The sequence below is a fragment of the Desmodus rotundus genome, chromosome 3 (genome assembly GCF_022682495.2).
Source record: "Desmodus rotundus isolate HL8 chromosome 3, HLdesRot8A.1, whole genome shotgun sequence".
Classification (NCBI taxonomy): domain Eukaryota; kingdom Metazoa; phylum Chordata; class Mammalia; order Chiroptera; family Phyllostomidae; genus Desmodus; species Desmodus rotundus.
The window spans coordinates 83,810,816-83,831,846 of NC_071389.1; the positions used below are offsets into that span (position 1 = coordinate 83,810,816).

The following is a 21,031-nucleotide window of genomic DNA, read 5'->3' on the forward strand; positions in this document are numbered from 1 at the left end:
GCAGAACATGACGGAAGAGCTACTCCCACTCTGTCTTCCTTCCTCCTGTCCCTGGAGTTGGACAGGTTTGTTGCTGTAAGTGTTTGGTTAATGAACGAGTCAGACATTGGGTGAATGTGGTATAACAACAGGAAATCTCAGCATTAAAGTGGAGCTCTGCTCAATTCTCTGTCTTGATTCGGAACTTAACTGAATTTACAGAAGACCCTTAAATCCAGACTCCTTATGAGAGAAACAGATTTCTCTCTGAATTGTTAGGCCCCCTTTTTTCATGACCCCCTTCATCTCAAAATCATAGGGCTAAAGGTGTTATTTCTAACTGGGCCTTCCAGCCTGGAAGAATGTTTGCTCTGGAAAAAAAATATAAAAGAACTTCTTCAAATCACCATACCATAGGTTCGTTTAACCTTTGAAAGATATTTCTACTTAAGGAAAATGGGATACCCATAGGAGAAATCACACCAGCACTGAGGTAAAGTCTTATGAGCTTCAGCTTTTGTCTAAGAACAGAAGTTAATATTCACTGTAGGTAGATTGTTCTCCTGAAGACAGGAGCCATGCCAGGAGAGGAAACAAAATTCTGATCATCATGAGGAGTAAGGATTTCAGGAAAACGTTGTCCTATTTTTCCATAAAAATATCATGTATCTGCTTTAGAAATACACGCACTGTTATAATAGCTCAAGAGAAGGTGAATGGACACAGGAGTCAGTAGGTGGCTACATGAAGGTTAGAAAACAGCAGGGACCCTTTGGTGGGAAGACAAAAATAAGAAGATAGTATTGAAGTATGTGGGATCTAGTGAAGGTTCACTGGGATCAGTAGTATAGTCTCCTTCACCAAGTACAAAGTGCAAGCTAGCAGGGTAGGCACACCCACTCGTGCCTGGAGGCCCACCCTGTGACTCCATCTGGCACAGGTGGCCCAGCCTCACTAACCCTGGTCATACCCTGGCCATTCAGTCCCAGGCTGATGTAGCTCTCAAAGGCAAGGCTTTCTGACTCTCAAACCAGTGTCCTTTCCACTGCACTACAGTTGCTTCCTTTGTGCCCAGATTCTTCTGAAAACTCCCCTTTTCTATTTTGATCAAACAACTTTCAGCCATGCAAATGGTTTGTGATTTTAATGGGCAAGCTGTTATATGAAAAGTAATCTATATACGTTACATAATTTCAGGAGTAGGTTAATTTTTCCAGAATTCTGATATCAAAGTGAAGATTTAGTTTAGGCTGTTCAAATTCAGAGAAAAATATTAAAGTCTTTCCGTACCTTCTTCTTCCTTCCCCTACTTCCCCTCCCCCACTTAAAAATAGCATCTGAGGTCTAATCGTAGCTGAGTCACTGCTTGGTGTAATCCAGGGCTAAGATGCAACTAGACCTGTCAGAATGAGACCACAGGTGTTCATGATGGAAGCTAAGTTTCATTGCCACTGACAATATGTTCCCTTCTGTTCTTTCCCTGGATTTTGCTGACACCATATTTTTCCTTTGGAGTAGAAACACGTTTGTATGGTGATAGGAATGGGATGAGATGGGCTGCTGCAGCAAATGTACCCTCTGGGCCTTCCTGCTATGATGCCCAGAATTCCTAGCCACTTACCAGGGGAAAGTGTGTGTAATTAGCATAGCTAAAGACCTGTGGGGATGATAGCCATGCAAGAAATTTACCTCTCTACCACTGCCTTGTAATATCAAGTCAGCCTACCAGAAGTGGCCCAGCACCTGCCGTGTGCCCCACACTGTGCTTCTTATCCAGGAGAGGCAAAAGATTGAATAAATGTGGTCCCTACCTTAAAGGAGCTTGGGGAAACATAACTAATGAAAGCAGCAGCCTGTGCTTCCCATGTGGATTATAGTCACATACGTGCCTGTTTCCAACCAGCTTGTGCCTTGAGGGCAAAACCCCTGTCCTGTGCACAGTGCCTGGCACATACTTGGGAGCAGGGGCTCAGTCGTGTTTGTGGATCAGAAATGAACTGGTACTGCCTGCAGCACCTGCTGGCCTCCTTCTGGAATCAGGACCCAGTCAGCCCAGCATCCCGTCATGCCCTTCCTCGGACACACATTTGGGCCTGTTCTCCCTGGTACAGGTGTCTGGGGAAGGAAGAGGAGATCTGTGTCAGCAAGGATGTAATGACAATATTTTTTATTTTAAAAATGGGACTTGGCAGTAAAGAATTCTATGCTCCCTGCATTTGAGGAGAATTCAGCTGAACTTATTCTAGTTGGACTTGTACCAGCTCTTTGGAAGTGAAGGGCAGATAGGAGAAGCATGGGGACTTTCCAAGAAACAAAGCTGCTTCTCTGCAATGCTGACGCTGCTTGTTTCAGATAAACTCAAGCTTATGAGAAATATAGAGTGGGTTCTCAGATGGGGTACCTTAACATACAGGTGCACACACGTATGCGTGCCAACATGAGCTCTTGAGCTCTTGTGGAACATTTGCAGTATGGGATGGATTTTAGACAGATGAGTGCCCCCTTATGATTTAACTTAGTGATTTTTTGACTTTATGATAGTTTGAAAAAGATACGCAGTTAGTAGAAACCAGCTAGCCTAAACAATGATGTTTTGTAGGTTAGGTGTATTAAATGCAATTTTGACTTAAAGTATTTCAACTTACCATCATTTTATCTGGTCATACCCCACCACAAATCAAGGAGCATCTGGATATAGATATGTAGTATATGTACATTTCAGAAGACTAGAAGGGTCTTCAACAAGATGGTAACTGCTTATCTCTGGATGGTAGGATTATGGTATCCTGTAATATTTTTTACTTGTTAATTTTTATTTTTAACTCATTTATATGAATTAGTCATGCAGTTTTTAAGTCAACCAAATACTAACCAAAATGATGAAGTAAGACTTAGCAATGTTTAGTGGTCTAGCCAAAGATTTATGTATATGTTATATTCCAACACTGACTTAGAAACCATTTGTCCTGAGTTTATGTCCTCCTTTTTTTTTTTTGGTCAGTTTAACAAAGACTATTTTCAGTCAGTGGACTGCTTTTCTGAAAAAAGGAAAAGCAAAGGAATAGCAAAGCAGATGTCACAGATCAGAGAAACTGCTGCATGTTGATAGATTCACACCATTTTTTGCATCTAAACCTAATAAAGGTAACAGCCCAAACTTTCTCCATTTGTAGATATTCTCGTGAAGTTACCTTCCTGGTAATGATATGTTTGATAGTAATATTGAGAGAAAAACCTATCGTTCAGTTGTTAAGTTCTAATTGGCTGAACTGCCGAAGACACTGATGGTTGACCCTTGGATGATATGGAAACGCACCAGTGCGATCGACTAGAAGTTGGGACATCTTGTTTCCATTTTCCTCCTTCACTACCCAGTACTCATAGACAAGGAGTGGTGATTTGACAGTTGTATTTTATGGCATGTAAAGTATTTATGGCTGTTCAACTTTGTTTTCTCCACAACAGTTCTGTGAACGCCTAATTTCTTTTTTTTATTTTTTTGCCTAGGCTCAGATTCTGAAGCAGGAGTTAGAGGGCATGACATTTGCATTCTCACGTTGAAATGCCTGTCACCTAAATGAGATCAATATCATTAAGTTCTTCTGGGAGAAGTACTATTTTTGTCAGTTTCCAGCATTATAAAGTACTTCCTTATTTGGAACTGTGGCATTTTATACTCAAAGGGATTTTTAAAAGAGATTATCTGGTCTAGTTCTTCATTATAAAAATGAAAAAGTTGGGACAAAGTTGAAAAAGTCCAGTCAAAGGGAATTGCCCAAAGTCCCATGAAGTAGAGGCAGGGCTGAGGCCAGAGCCCAGTTCCCTTTTTACCACTTCTAATCTTCAGTACTCTTTACCCAAGGTTTCCCAATTATGATGGGGAATTTCTGTTACTAGAAAACAATGTTTTCTGATGTGCATTTTGGGGGGGGAAGAAATTTAAAAACACAGACCTGGCACAACATAGGTAGTCAATAAATGCTTGGTGACAAAGATATTTGATACAGTTGCATATGTTCACATATTAAGTAAATGAAAAATGCAGCACATTTGCATACACACGTAAGGTGGCAGGCAGGTTAGGTGCGGGGTAATATGTAGCTGGTCATAACGTGTGCTGTCAGTCAGCACGGGAGTTGAGTTCATGTGCTCCAAGTCTACCTGTCTCTCTGTAAAGGAAGAAACGCTGGAGAGGAACGGCGGCCTGTGTTTTGATGCCACTTCACTATTGTCTACAATAACCCTCTGTTTGATCATGAAATATGTTACCAGCCATTCCACGTGTACCAAATACAGTGTTAAAAGACTTGTTAAATTAGGATAATCTTAGAGCAAGTGTAGTAAGAACATTACTCAGTGATTATACAGTACATCTTTGTTTTGGATTTGAATTTCTGAGTTTCTTATATTTCACTTTAAAAGAGTAACTTATAAAACATTAAACAAAGAACTAATCTTCACCGAAATAGAGTGATAAGTTCAGAGATAAATAAAATAAACCTGTACTAATTAATTATACCTTACAGAGGGTACATTGTTTTCATGTTTTCTGTTGGTTAACATACCAGTGGGAAGTTAAATTTCATTTTCTGTTCCAATTCACAGAACGTGTCTTCTTAATCACCTCTTCTACATATTGAGCAACATCTTGGTCATAATCGTGGCATATGCTATGTTGAAAGTGTGGCGAAAATCATTCTTTTTCTCTCACCCAAAGGAAATCTCACTTTTTTATTGAATGAAGGATGCACTTCAAATATAAATTAAAATAAAGATAACTACTATTGAATTTGGTTGGGCTCATATAAAAAACAATAAAGTAGCAGTCAAAACAACCTGACTCTAGGTTGGTACAGAAAAATTTAATATAACACACTCCATTTAAGTGTGCAAGAAGATTTTCTTAATGGTACTTAAAGATGTCAGCTTTCAGTTATCAAGGAAATTCACTTGAATGGAGGGAGCAGATGAATGAGGGGTTTCTGTGCTTGTCTATTATTGATGATTTCATTTTTTATTCTTTTTCCTCCATTCTCCAATTAGGCTCTATGCCTTCAACTGGATTTTGCATTCATTAAATACAAATAATATCACACATACAAGACTGGATACAGATTTAGAAATATGCATTTATGTAATCTTCCATTTTAAAATCATAAGACTAACAATATCTTTTATTGCACATGCCTCTGGTGTCCTAATTTGAGATCTGATTAAATCCTCAGTAGCATCCTAATAAAGCCACTGCAGAGAGCAGAGCCAGCCATAAGGACATTTACAATGTCACATTAAGGTAGTGTGTGTACGACATGCCTTACGACTGTATATTCAATGATTGCAAATAGGATTTTATATAGAAAATTCTCAAAGCAGTTAAAAATTCTGTATGGAGCCATGTTTCTGATTGTGAAAGTCTCATTTTACTTATTTATTAGATGCTCACAAACTTAGTAGGACTTAGTCTTTGCTTTTATTCTCTATCAGCAAGGGAAAATGCTACTGTCAGTCTTGAATGTACGCCCCATCTTGCCTGCAAGATTTCCTCCCTTCCTTTTGCATTGTCCCATGATATTTGCTGCTTCCTGAAGTCAATATAGACAGACTTGAGCCAACGTAAATGTTGTTTCAATATTTACCTAGTACAAATCAAATTCCATTTGAGAAAACCACAGAGTGTAGTCATTCCTGGAACAACCAAGAGATGGTTTTTACTGTTGGAAAGAATTATTTCTCCCTCCTTTACGTTAAGAGTGACCAAAATAGTTCTTTAAAAATCTATTTCAAATTCAGAGGCATGCGTATATTTAAAGTGTCCACACATCTAAGATTGTTCACCATTAGTTTCATGAACTGCTATTCTTTTAATTAAAAACATTTTAAATGCATAACCAAAGATGATTAATTTTTATGTAAATGTATGAATCAAAACATATTCTTTATCAAACCATGTGTCTGGCTTTCTTTTTATATGGGCATGATAGGAATTCTGAGATTCAAAGCAACCATAATTAAAAAGGACTAGTCTGTAGGTAGGTAACGTTTGTGTTAAGCTTTCTTTCATCTCCTCTCCTAGCTCCTTTTCATCAAATTCTTTCTTCCTATCTTACTCTGCCTTGCCCGTTCACATCATAATGTCCGTTAAGAACTTGGCAATGAGCCAACATAATAAAATGCTGTTAGCCAGACTTCTGAAGAGAGAACATTTAGGAAGTCTGTTCCAAACACTTTCTAATAATTAGAGTGTAGCACAAAGACACAGGCAGCTGTCTTCAATCCTCAACTCACCTGTGTGAAAGGAAGTCCTAGAGGTGCTGGGTGAATCCCTGTTAATGACAGTGGCCTGGCCATAGGGCTTTGGGAAATTAACTTGGCTTCACTGAGTAGAACAGAAAGGAGTGAGCACCTAAGGGACTATTGCCAAAGCCCAGAGTCATTGTTTCTCCCCCACCCCGTCTGTTTGTATAATGGAGTGTGTGTACATTTCAAACACTTCTAGTTTTGCCTTGCACTTACTTGAAATGTTTGTTTACATGTCTGTTTCATTCACTTGAATGTAAAATTTCTGAGAGCAGGAATTGTATCTCATGCCTGGCACCAAGGAGACATGCAGGAAATGGATGTAGAATGAATGAATGAATGAATGAATGAGTCTGTAAGGTAATTGTTAATCCAGATGGCAACAGTGATAGTATGGATTCAGATGATGATGTTGAAAACTGCGAATACATGGATGGATGTGAAATGCAGAGAGGGAAAACTATAGAAAAGTAAGAGAGGAATCGAGGAATCAATGTCTTCAAGATGTTAAGCTCCGGTAGCAGTGGTAGAAACGGGAGACTCAGAGAAGTTTCGTGAGGGAAGTTGACAAATGTACTTTGAAACCAGTTGAATGAAAGTTAAGAAAATGTGTTAAAAATTGTTTTTCAATAGAACAGTCTTAAAATGTGCCTCCCTTTCTAGCTCTGACATCTCCTTCCCACCCAATTTCCTGGAGATTTTTTTTCAGGTAAATTACTTTTTAGCAGAAAAAAAACTGTTACAAATTAGCCGATGTACATCTTTTAAAGAACATTTCCCTTAGTTCTTGAAGGGCACCATCCTTTGTAGACTTAGGAGGAAAAGAAGTGAGGGATATAGAAAACCTGAGACTAATGTTTTGAGGAGAAGGCTTTTCCAGCCCAGTAGAAGTCCATTCTTTAGGGGGTAATGGCCAGCAAGGGTCAACGTGGTGCCTTCAGTGATACTGAGTACACAACAGAGAAAACACAGTTCTACTTACAAGCTATGTTATAAATTCTGTGCCCTAAACCACTAGTGTAATTAACCTCTTAATTCCAAATAAATAATTTCTGAGGGATGAGGTTGACCTCATTTTATACCCAGCCACCCTTTGTAACACCAAGGCTGCTTAGGCAGTGGCGCTTCAAACACATCTCATTCCTGCATCCTGTAGACATGCCAAAAAAGGAGCTATTGTACTTAGCTGAGTGATACGTAAGCTAGGAGACAAAGAAACTGATATATGTTAAAGTCTGTGAGTTCAAAGAGAATATCAGAAATAATTCATTTTCAATTTTCATCCCCTCATCCTTCAAATTTCCTTAATGAACTCTAGATTTCCCAAGGTTTCCTTTAAAGTTCCACCTGATGCAGAAATCCCTGCCATGTGTTTCCTTCAGTTTTTGTCCATTGTCTGTTTGATATCCCAACGATGAGGCTGCAGTCTTGTGTTGACCCAGAAGTAGTGACCCCTGGATCATAAGGACTGTCTAAAACACATTCATATGTGGTTGAAATCGTGAGCTAAGCTCTCGTTCCATCCTGCCAGAGGCCTTAGGAGTGAGTCTCACAGATCTGTTTGCTGGTGGAGAGATGACGTGCTGCAACTGACCTCCTGTTGAAAACCAGACACAAGAGGTAACGGAGCACAGCTTTTACTTTCTGATATTTCCTTCAGGCTGTACATGTTTTTAAGGACTGATACCCTCTATAATCTTAGAGGCTGTATCTGTAAGACATGAAAACTAGGCCCTTAAAACAAATGATCACTGGTTCTGGAATATAATTGTAACCAAATATACCCTCAAGTCATGAGCTTTCTCTCACCCTTTCCCTTAAAATCCAAATAAAAACATTACGCAGCCTGCCCTGTTGAATGTTTAACCAGCCTGCCCTGTTGAATGTTTTTGCGGATTTTGGGGGGGGTATGTATTCCCTACTATTTCCTCTAGTTCTGAATTCTTGTTCCTGGACACTTTCTCTATGACCTCTACCATCTTGTCAACAATCCACAGTTGTCTACTTTTCCACAACATTGATCATCTCTCCCACTTTTATTCCCCAGGAATAAAACAGTGCAATGACTTGCAAAACATTGGAATCACATGATTATCCCAATAGTTGGCAGAAAATCATTTGACAAAATTCAACATCCGTTTATCGTAAAAACTCTCACTAAGTGGGTTTAAAGGGAATGTACCTCAACATAAGAAAGGTCATCTATGACATTTCCTACAGCTCACATTATACTCAACAGTGAAAAGCTGAAAGCCTTTCCTCTATGATCAGGAGCAAAATAAGGTTGCCAACAATTGCCACTTTTATACAACATGATACTGGAAGTTATAGCCAGAGTAGTTAGGCAAGAAAAATAAATAGAAGGCATCCAAATTGGAAAGGAAGAAGTAAAACTGTCACTGCTTGCTGATTACATGATTCTTTATATGGAAAACCCTAAAGACGCTGCCCAAAAACTGTTAAAACTGATAAACAAATTTAGTGAAGTCACAGGATTCAAAATCAGTATACAAAAATTATTGCATTTCTATACACTAATAATGAACTATCAGAGAAGTTATGAAAACAATCCATTATAACTGTATCAAAAGAATAAAATACCTAGGGATAAATTTACCAAGGAAGTGAAAGACCTATATATTGAAAACTATGAGACATTACTGAAAGAAATTGAAGAAGACACAGATAAATGCAAAGATTTTACCTGCTCAGGATTGAAAGAATCAATATTGTTAAAATGGCCATATGACTGAAAGTGATCTACAGATTTAATGCAATCCATAGATTTAATGCAATCTGTATCAAAATTTCAATGTTACTTTTTCAAAGAAATAAAACAAATAATCCTAAAATTTGTACAGAAACACACACATATACACAAAACTCAAAATAGTGAAAGCAATCATGAGAACGAAGAAAAAAGCTGGAGGCATCACACTTTCTGGTGTCAAACTATATTACAAAGCTGTAGTAATTAAAACATTATGACATTGGCGTATAAACAAGACACATAGATCAATGGAACAGAATCGAGAGCCCAGAAGTACACCCATGCATATAAGGTCAATTAATTTATGACAAAGGAACCAAGAACATACAATGAGGAAAGGACAGTCTCTTCCATAAATGTTGTTTGGAAAACAGAACAGTCACATATGAAAGGATGAAACTGGACCAACATCTTACATCATACACAAAAATTACCCATAACTCAAAATAGATTAAAGACTTGAACATAAGACTTGAAACCCTAAAACTCCTAGAAGAAAACCTAAGCAGCAAGTTTCTTGCCATTGGTCTTGGTGATGATTTTTTTTAATCTGACACCAAAAGCAATAAAAGCAAAAATAAATAAATGGGGCTGCATCATACTGAAAATACTACGCATAGCAAAGGAAGCCATCAACAATGTGAAAAGACAGCCTACTGAATGGGGTAAAATATTTGCAAATCATATATCTGATCAGGGGTTAATATCCAAAATATATAAAGAATTCATACAACTCAATAGCAAAAATAACTCAAGCAATCTGATTTTAAAAATGGGCAGATGATCTGAATAGACATTTTCCCAAAGAAGACATACAGCTGACCAGCAGGTATATGAAAAGATGTTCAACATCTTTAATCATCAGGGAAATGCAAATCAAAACCACAGTGAGATATCACCTCACACCTGTAATAATGGCTGTTATCAAGAAGAAAAGAAAGTGTTGGCCAGCATGTGGGGAAAAGGGAACCCTTGTTCACTGTTGGTGGGAATGTAAAATTGGTGCAACCATTATGGAAAACAGTGTGGAGGTTTCTCAAAAAATTAAAAATAGTAACTACCTTGTGACCCAGCAATTCCACTTGGGGGTATTTATCTGAAGAGAGCCAAAACACTAACTTGAAAAGATACATGCTCCCCCATGTCCTTTGGAGCATTATTTATAATAGCCAAGATGTGGAAGCAACATAAGTGTACGTTGATGTATGGATGAATAAAGAAATTGTGATAGGAACACACATACACACACAATGGAATATTATCTAGCCATATAAAAGAAGGAAATTTTGCCATTTGTGGCAACATGGATGGACAAGTGGGTGTTATGCTAAGAGGAATAAGTCTGACGGAGAAAGTCAACTACCATATGATCTCTCTTCTATGTGGATTCACAGAAGAAAAAAATATGTAAATCAGCAAAACATCTACATAAACATAAATACGACTTTAAAAAGTCATAGGATGTAATGTACAGCATGGTGACTATAGTTAATAATACTGTAGTTTTGCATATTTGAAAGTTACTAAGAATAAATCTTAAAAGTTCTCATCACAAAAAGATTCTGTAACTATATATGGTGACTGTTAACTAGACTTACTGTGGCGATCGTTTTGCAGTATATACAAATATTGAATCATTATGTTATACACCTGAAACTAATATAATGCTATTGTTTTTAAAAGGATTGGAAATGCAGAGGAAACTAAAGCTGAATTTATGCATCACGGTTGTTACAGTTTTTCAGGGATTCGTCACTGCACTGAATCATTCACTGGTCATCTCCTGTCTGCTTCTGTGTTGAATGAAGCAGCTGTCTCTTTAGTGAAAACCTATCATTTCCTGACTTCTCCTGGGTGTCCATTCTTCCCCAAACTGCCATCTCTTTGGACTGACCCAAGGGCACCCCCACAGGTCAGTTTTCATGACAGTCTCCTACTGTGATATCTTTTTACTTAACTACTTAGAGCAACTTAGCTTCCTGTGTTTCAACTTTTCTATTCCTGAAGGGCTTACTTTCCATTATAAAAAAGAAAATTCATTATAGTGTTTTTTCAAATTAAAGAGTTGTTCTCCCTCTAAAGCTGACATCTCTCCTCTAACCCAGTGTAAAAATAGCTGATTTCAGATATGGATTAATAGCAATTTTTTCTTTCTGCTACATGTTGAAAAATCTGGTTTCAGCAGACCCTGGTGGCCACCATTACAGTGTAGCTCTGACACCGAGGCTCCGCGAGGCCACTAGAAACCACCGTGTGGTGAGAGCTCAGACGTCCGTGCAGGCAAAGTTGTGTTTCGGTCCACACCCTCGTGCCCTTCCGGTGGGGGGGCGCAACACCAAGCAAACAAGACGTACCTCTGATAGTAAAAGTAGCCAGGGGGTGTGCAAAGTCACCCGTTCCTCCGGCTTGTCCAGGTGTCACCCACCGTTGTTCATCCATGGGGTCAGATAGAAAAGGATGTCTGACAGGCACCTCTGTCAACAATAGAGGTGGACCTAGTATTGACACGAGAAATGTCCAAACCAGTATTTTCTTTTAGGATTTTATTTATTTTAGACGGAGGAAAAGGGAGGGGGAGAAACATTGATGTGAGAGAGCAACATCCATCTGTTGCCTCTCGAACACACCATGACTGAGGACCAAACCCGCAACCCAGTCTGTGCCCTGACTGAATCGAACCAGAGACCTTTCACTTTGTGGGATGACACACAACCAACTGAGCCACACCTGTCAGGGCCAAACCTGTAAGAATTTTTAGAAGTTTATCTGAGCCAAACTGACAACAGATGTCAGGAAGCAAAATCTCAACAGATTGAGAAAATGCTCCAGAGAATGGCAGTTTTGCACCTTATTTTATACATTACAGTCAAAGGAGGAGGTGTAAGGAGAGTTCATGAAATTCATTGGTGGTAGAATAGGGAGGTGGAGAAAGCAAAGTGGGGAAATCTCTAGGATTGGACAAAGAGTAAAACAGAAAGACACGTGAGTTCTTTCACATTCCTGAGCGCAGGATAGTTAATAATTAACATTACAGCACAGGGAGGTGGTATGAGGGGAACAAGATAACAGTCAGAGGTTCTGTGGTCTCCCACTCTGGTGCAGTGGTTGTACCCTGAGGGATCTGGAAAAGGGAATTACTCTGACATTCCAAAAGTATGTTCTCTTAGATGCAAAAAGACAATTGTACTTGAACAACAATAAAAAAAGGGGGGGAGGGGAATTTAAAAAGGAAAAAAACCAATAGGCTCAGTTAAGTTAAAGATTGGCCACAGTGAAGGAAGCTACGGGCCTAGAACATGACTACCCACCATGTCCCACTTTTCATTAGGAATTTTTATGTTCAGACCTTCCTATGTGGTTGCTTTCAGGCTCTGAGTTTGTAAGGCCGCTGTGGAGGTCTCCCCTGAGCTTGTCAGGTTTACTGTGTGGCCTCCCTTGTGTCCACACTAGGGAAAGTGTTAGATGAGAATTATGGTAAACTAGAATTTGAAAAGAAAAGCAGTATGCTTTTTCCACACAGCTACTCTCTGGCTCACACACATCTGTCCTGTCTTTCCTGCCTTCATTCACCACAGGCAGCTTATATGGAAGATGATCTATTTTCTTCTAGAAAATTTAGCAGTTACTCCTAGATCCACCACCTAATCCATAACTGTGGTTACCATCTGGTGTATTTCCTTCTAATCTTGTTTCCATGCATTTTTTTTTTCTTTTGCAAAGTTGCATTTAAAATGTATGTAATTTTTTGCCACTTACAAAGTAATAATAATTAGCGACTCAAACAATCAGTGAAAAAAATACTTTTTCTAATACAAAAGTGGGCAGTTCAACAGAAAACAGTTCACTAAACACTTTATCTAAATTTATAGTCAGAAAACAAATTTTAAAAGTTTAGCCTCACCAGTAATCAAAGAAATGCAATTTAAAATAATGATTTCATTTTTCATCTACAGTTTAAAATATAGCAACAATAATATCTCCTTCTGATGGGAAAGTGGTGGTGTAACTGCTCTCACCCAAGGCTGTCGTGAGTGTAAAAGCTCCAAGCGTCTAATGGTTGTATAAATCAACCTGAAAGTGTCCATAGCCCTGATCCAGTAGTTCTGCTTTGAAAAATATGTGTTAAGGGATTTATCTGAGAAGAGTTTAAAGACATATGCATTATTATTTATAAAAGTGAAAATTTGGAAACAACTGAAATGATACCCATTGAGAAAAAAATAAGTTTTATTCATCTGAGCAGTGAATTATTTGGCATATATTTATAACACTTAAAAGAATTGTTATGGACATTGAAATAAAAGGTCACAATAAAACAATAGCTTCAAAGAGTAAGGAGAAGAATACATGCTCTATTCTAATTTTATAAATATTTACCTATGCTTCCATAAGGAAGAATGGAACGAATACAATGGTAACAATGGTTGTCATAGGACTACAGGTGATTTTCACTTTCTTCTTAGGCTTTTTCCCTTACCCCTTAAATCTTTCTCAGTGAATGAGTATTTCACTTGTATACAAGAGGGGAAAGTTACATAAACCAGAAAAAGAAGAAAAGCTCACTCCATTACAGCAGCTTATCAAGCATTTTAACAATGCAAGATGGGAAAATCCCCGGGATTTAGGAGCCCTTTCTCCCCCACTCTGACTTCGGCTGGTCCATCTGCTAACAAACTGCTGACTCTTCTCAGGAGGTGAAAGAAATAACGTGGGCTGTGACTCTGCCTTTTTTGAAGTCTTTGCAGGTGGCTTACACCTGTCATTTTCTCCTCTCCTCTTCCTCCCCAGCTTCCTCCCTCCCTTCTCTGATGCTGTTTCCTGAAGCTGGCTACATTGGGTCAGTCGTTGAAGTCATCCTTTTATTAATAATTTATGAAGTGATTCAAGTTTTCTAACAACACCCCAGAGTTTGCCCTAATAAACTAATGCAAATAAAAGTTGGAATGAAGGCCACCCAATGCATACTCTGCCCTGGTCAGAATGTGGCTGTGGTTCCGCTGAAAGGACACTCCTGATGCTCGCATAGTTTAGGTGGCGTTTTTACTCTTAGTGAGCTTTTAGTACCCAAATGCCCCCAAAGAGAAGAATGGGTTCGCAGGTTATGGAGTATCAGCTTGGTGGAACGTTCATTACATGGCCACTAAAAATTACAAAGATTAGACTGTAACATCAGAAAGTGTTGTAAAAGAAAAACAAAGCAAATGAATACCTGTATATGTTTACAACAGTGTAAAAATATATACTTGCATAGCAGAAGCATGGAAAAAGGAAAATAATTTGATGGCAAGTGATAGAAATATTTTTTGAACTCAGCAATAAATGCATATTGAGCACTCACCATATGCCAAGCACTGTGCTAAGCCCATTTGCTTATTTATTTTTAAAATGTAGTTGTATAATAATTTAAATTCTAAAGAAATGTAAGGTAGGGGTGGTAGAATACATCTTCAAAGAGGTTACTATGGGAAGTGTGACTGTATCTGAAAGATCCTGAATATATTGTACCATCTTTTCATACACTAGACCTATGTAAAATTTATTCTGCCAGACTCTAATATGTCTCTTTAATCCTTGGTGATCCAGATTCAGCTTTTCTCCCCCTCCATTGCGTGCTACTCTTTCATTCACACACTTAACAGATACTCACCGCCGCTGTGTGCCAGGTGTGGGCAATACCCAGGGACCTCACTGGGTTTCCGGGCTATTGGGAAGGACAGACACTAAAGAAGCAAGTTCAATGGCAGTGTGATTTCAAGTAGTGATACCTGAAGTGAAGAATAAAATACAGAGAGAGAGAATAAAGTGGAAAACGATAGCTCTTTTTAAGGAGAGTCAGGGAAAACCCCACTAAGAAATCAGGGAAGTGAAGGAGCAACCATAGAAAGTCTGGGGGAGATTGAGGGGACAGAGCATGCAAAGGCACTGAGGCAAGAACAAGTTCGTTGTGTTTGTGAGAGAAAATGAGTTCAGAGAATTGGGCAGGGACCTAGAAATGGAGGGCTATGTGAGCCATAGTAAGGGAACTATTCTAAGTGTGATGACAAGTTTTAAGGAGTATGAGCAGATTTCCTTCTTCTCAGTAGAGAATGGACTGTCAGAGAGGAGGAGAAACAGGTTCAACAGTCCAGATGAGAGGTGCAGGTGGCTTGGTCTGGGAGGGCAGGTGTAGATTCAGGATCTGCTGAAAGCAGAGCACGTAGTAACGTGCTGGTGTGGGGCGTGAGTGAGACAAGGACAGTTCTTAGGTTTGGGATTGAATCACCAGGTAAATGGTGATGACTTTTCCTGGGAGAGGAAGGAATAGGTTTTATTATTTCTTGGTAAAAAAAAAAAATTACCTAGATCTGACCTGAGTGTGCTAGGTCAGTCTGGAAGCTGTCCCTAATTTCCAGAGTTCTGTGGTTATATCGTCAGGGCACGGAAAGGATTTCATAGGACAGTAGAGAGACCTCCAGCCTAGGAGATGGGAAACTTGCTACAAAATAGCAGCGATGCAGGGCACGTTATTTCACCTCTTAGAGTTGCAGTTTCCTGAATGTCTTCCTGGTCTGCCTTTCAGAGCTTTGTGAAACATTTAAAGTTGAATACAGAGACAGTATGATGTCCTCATTGTTGCCTGCACTTCTGTAGTGTGAACATTCCTGTTTGGAATCTTTACCTGAAGTGTATGTGAAAGGCTGGGTCATCAGAGGATCTCACCTGATGTGCTGGCTCTATTATTAAAGCCCACTGATTCACCGGCCCCTCACCCAGTACTGGCCGCACACCCGTCACATGCCAAGCAAGCACTGTGCACTAGTACTAAAAACAAACGGCTTAACAAGAGGCCCTTCCAGAGAGAAACAAAGGCATATTCCGATGAGTCCCTTAGTATCCAGAAAATTAAATTTGCATGTCATTCTCTGAGAATCCTTGCCAGCTGAGGTGGTTGGTTGGTTTTTATTATTACTGCCCTCTTGTGTTAGCACAAGCTGTGTTGTATTTCTGGGGGACATTCCCATCAGCCTTACCCTAGATTAAGCCAGCCATATAAATGAGAAGCCACAGCAAGAAGCTAACTTCTCTCCTCCAAGCACTGCCTAATAGTTCTAGTCAGCGAAATATTTTTTCTTTTGCCCTCTTAAGTACTATCTTGAAAAGTCCCAACACCTATCACCCAAATGAGACATACACTGAATATAGAAGTAGAGTGGATTTTGAAAGGACAATTTAAACTAACCATGAGATGTTTTCCTTGCTAACAGGAGCCTAATTCTATTATATCTGAAAGGACTCTATTAAGACAGGGTTCTTTGACAGCTAGTACTCAACTTAAACTTCTGAGGGCATTCAGATTGCCAGCCCACCAGCTAGAGAAAAATATGTAAGTCTTCTCCCATAGCAATTTAAAAAAATTCAGTGGAGCCAAACAACTTCCTTTTATAGTTTCTGGAAGACACCGAGTCCTTCACCCACACATCTATGGCATTTGTGAAAGCTCATGACAGTGAGGAGAAGCTCACCTTAGAAGACGGGACGTGTTGGAAGCGGCCAGCTCAGAAGGCACTTCACAGCCAGGAAGGAGGCAGATCCACCCAGAATGCAGGCTGAAAGCAAAAGCAAAGTGGGCCTGTTGTTTGAGGACAAAACCAGTCAATAGTTTCTTAATTCTGCCATTTCAAGGAAAGATTTTTTTCCTCATCTGTATAATTGCTTTTGCAAAAAAGATTCATTATTCATGAGCCAGGTACAGGAGCTGATATTTCCCCCTTGGTTTCTTGCGTATCTCTCCCTCTTTTCCCGAGACGGAAATATTGAACCAATTTGGGTTAATAGAGCCAGTGGCTGGCTTCAAAACTGTCCTGCCCAACCCTTCAAACAAGCTCAAATTGTAACAATGGAGGTAAACGGGCCTCTTGTCAGCATGGGGCAAGTCGCTATTTTAACAGGGTAGCTTTAATCCAAATGTACTGACCTTGGTGACATTTCTGCTAGCCTGTCTGACTCTGCTGTACAGATAATAAGAGGAACTTCATTTGGGGAGCAGTTTAAGCTAGAGAGACTCCCTGGACTGGAGAAGGCATTTTTACATTCTACCTGTAGTGAATAAAGCAACTGAGATTTTGGCCGTAGGGGCTGGACACAAAAGAGGAGAACACCACACCCCCTTCCCTTGACATATACTAAATATCTGAACCAACATACAAGGTATGAATGTAAAATAACCACACACATATATCTCACATGTTCACATGTATAATTTATATATGTTAATATGCATGTATTTTCATGTCAGCATCTATTAAAGATTTTCTTGGGTACATTATAAAAATAATTTGGCATTCTTCTGCCTAATGTTGGTTAGCAGTAAATAGATTAAACTTTTAAACATTAAGCATTAATTTTTTAAAACTTGACACAGATCTAAAAGTCCATCTATTTGCAAGGGGAAAGGACAGCCCACACTCTCAAGTACAGGTCCAGCACAAATAATGCCCCTTCTGTATTACGAAATCTTACAAAATCATAAGCATGTAATTCTGTAACATACCAATATCACACTCGAGCACGCCATATGCCATTTTAGGACTGTACTTCACATCCAGGACCAGAGTGAGGTCACATTCAAAGGCTGCCTAGAAGAAGCTCAGAGTGGGTCTCTTACTTCCTATTTGAAAGTCTTGACATCATTTTCTCATACTTCAGGTAAAAAAAAAATAACCCTTCTTAACCTATCCAGACGAATAAACTGTAATTTTAAAAGAATATTATTTAGGTTCAAGAACTTTAAAATACAGTTCCCATAATGCTACTTGTTAGACATTTAAGTCACTTTCTGCCACCTCAAGATTCCCATATAACTGGTGAAAATGACACCTGAGCTGAATTTATAGCACCTGGAAACACACCTAAGGAAGACTGTGATGGATGAGGATGTTGATCTGTTTCTCCTGCATCACCAAGCACAGCGCCTGGGCCATGGTGGGTGCTCAGGTGTCTGCGGAAGTCATGTAGGCTTGATCTTGTTGGTGTTAACAGTCTGTTTCCATGAACCTTTTATTGTTTAAGAACATATTTTTTTAAAGATTTTATTTATTTATTTTTAGAGAGAGGAAGGGAGGGAGAAAGAGAGGGAGAGAAACATCAAGTGTGGTTACGACTTGAGCACCCCCTACTGGAGACCTGGCCCACAACCCAAGCATGTGCCCTGACTGGAAATTGAACCAGCAACCCTTTGGTTTGCAGTCCAGTGCTCACTCCACTGAGCCACACCACCCAGGGCTCCATGGACCTTTTATACTCTTTAAAATTCATCTCAACTTCAGCTTTTAATATAATAACTAGCCATTGGTGTATATTTTGGCAAGCCATGAAAACTCTTTTGGCCTCTTTTCTTTTAGAAATTATTGGCTAACCAATAACTCTGCACTACAACCTAAGCTAGGCGCTGAGAAGTCATGTTCAGAATTTACCTTGATACTGAAATGTTTGATAACCTAGAGAAAGTAAAATATACATGTAGGAGCTAACAGGCTTAAAAACTTAATGCTTAACATTTAGGACATTTAATCTATTTACTGCTAACCAACATAAGGCAGAAGAATGCTGAATTATCTTTATAATGTACCCAAGAAAATCTTTAATAGATGCTGGCCTGAAAATACGTGTACACTAATATATTGAAATGATGCCATGTGAACATCTGAGATATGATATGTGTGGTTATTTTACATTCATACCCAGTACATTGGTCTGGAATTAGAACATATCATGAAGCCAAGTCAATAGCACGAGTACCAGGCCTGGTAATCTTCTAGCTTTTATCCCACCCTCCCCTGCTTTTACCACCGGAAATAAGAATCCTTATATATTCTAGTTAACGCTGTATTTTCAGGACAGAGACTTGACTTGAGGTGGTGAGCACACAATACAGTGTACAGGTGATGTGTTGTAAAATTGTGCATCTGAAACCTGTATAATTTTGTTAACCAGCGTCACCCCAGTAGATTCAATTAAAAAAAATACTGTATTTTCTGTTCCCTATCCAGAATTTTGTTAGATCCTATATCAGAGAATTTGTATTTCACCTGTTTTACAAAATAAATATTAACATTAAAAATAAGTTATCGCACTCTCTGGACACTGTAACATTCTATTAGTCTACTTTTACGTATATAGCAAATCCAGGCTGGCATTCATTTTTAATGTTCTCAGGATAAATGGCTTTCAGTTTAAACAGCCGCAGAGACATCTGTCAAACATTGCCAGCTGGAACCGATGAAAAAGAAAAATGCGGCATCTGAAGAGCAAGATGATCTAAATATTTTATTTTCTTTTTGGAAAACCCTCACCAGATTTTTCCCCTTCGCCACTAATATTTGAGCAGCTGATGATTTATGAGGAATCCATCCTTTGCTTTTAGGTGGGGAGTAAGAAATGGACGATCGCTTCCCAGCATGCGGCTGTTTAGCAGGATATTAATGGGCAGGGTGACTAATCTGTTCACATTGTTCCTGCGGAAGTTTTGCAGTGCTTTGGGGAACCATTTATCCTTAGCAGTTGCAAGATGGCCTGTTTTCAAATAGACCTAGGTAAAAATCTAGTTATCTATTTCTTTGTAATAAACTGCCCCCAAAACTTCGTGACATAAAGCACTGGCTGTACTCAGCATCTCTGTCTCTATTCTGAGATGTTGAGGCCCTGTCTGGGAAGACGCAAAGACTGGGAGTGGCTTGATGGTGAGGCTGGAGTGAGACATCTTCACTCACAAGTGTGCCAGTGGATGGTGGCTGTGACTTGGACGGATATAAAAGCCCATCTATTCGCAAGGGGAGAGGACATTGCCCACACCTCTCAAATAAAGGGTCCGGCACAAATAACGCCCCTTTTTATTATTAAAATCTTTTATTAAAAAATCATAAACGTGATTCTGTAACATAACAATATCACACTCAAGCACACCATATGATTTCAGGTGAAGTGGTCAAATTAAAACTATAAATTATTCTACTCAACTATTATCCTACCACCTACACTCAGGCAGACATTACTCCTGACGGACCCTGTAGAATTGTCAAGGTCGTATCAGAGGAAGAGCATGTAGGGAGGAATGTGTCATTGCTGCCATGTTTGAGGAAGAGATAGTGCCACAGTCCATGTGGAGAGTTTCACAGGTGATGGATGAGTTGGGCTCCGGCTCTAGCACAACTGAAATGTGTCTATGGGGATATGACTGCGCCTTGAGTTTTTCTGGCACACACTAAGGCCAGCATGTGCTAGGCCTGGAAGCTGAATGATAGACCTGAGTGTTAAGTTGACAGTGGATTACCAATGTGAGTATTTTTAAAAATTAAAGTTTAACCAAAAGAGCTACTGCCAATCTGAACAATTTACATGACACCTTAGATCCAGGCTACCTTTTTTTCTTGAATAATAGTGATAATACTGCGATTAGAACGCATGGGTAAAGTAGATTCCGTCATATAAAAACTGATTAAGATTTGACTCCATGCTCTTTTATCTGACATGTTTTTAAAGTAAAATCAGTTCTTTGAAGAAATTTTTCTTCTTTATTTTCTTGATCTATTTAGCCATAATACGTAAAATCAGATAAGAGACTGTGTGAATGTTGAGTGTGCAGCGTGTGCCGTCAATGAGATGCACATAAGTGTTACGTTTACTTTCTTGTGTCAGTTCTGGTCTTTCTTCTGGAGCAACTTCTTCTTTTTGTTCTCTCAAAGTTAAAGTAAAAACACTGTGCTTACCCAAAAGCTGTGTGCCCGTGGCGTTATCTCTGGCATTTGTCCTGGGCCTGAGCTCCAATCCCAAAATGATCAAAAATCTCTAGATCCCAAAGTACTCTAAGAACTGAGCTGAGAATCGGTCTTCCTCAGTGGGAACTTAAACAGCTTAAGCGTTTGTGGCAGTGGCTCGGCCAGGCAGGCCCTGGGCCCGCGGGCAGTGCCCACCTCGTCCTCCTAGGAAATGTGCATTCACCACAGGTCT

The 21,031-nt window shown here is 39.3% G+C and overlaps 1 protein-coding gene across 25 annotated transcripts in view; it reads left to right on the forward strand.

Moving 5' to 3' along the window:
* Positions 1 to 21,031, forward strand: part of FARS2 (phenylalanyl-tRNA synthetase 2, mitochondrial) — a 537,315-nt gene that overhangs the window by 442,261 nt on the left and 74,023 nt on the right. Inside the window, exon 8 of one of the 25 annotated variants that reach the window (XM_053920343.2) lies at positions 7,808 to 7,896. The exons of the other annotated variants lie outside the window; for them this stretch is intronic. Coding sequence (XP_053776318.1) covers positions 7,808 to 7,880 — 73 coding nt within the window. The 3' untranslated portion in view covers positions 7,881 to 7,896. The remainder of the gene's footprint in view (positions 1 to 7,807; positions 7,897 to 21,031) is intronic. 25 annotated transcript variants of the gene reach the window in all.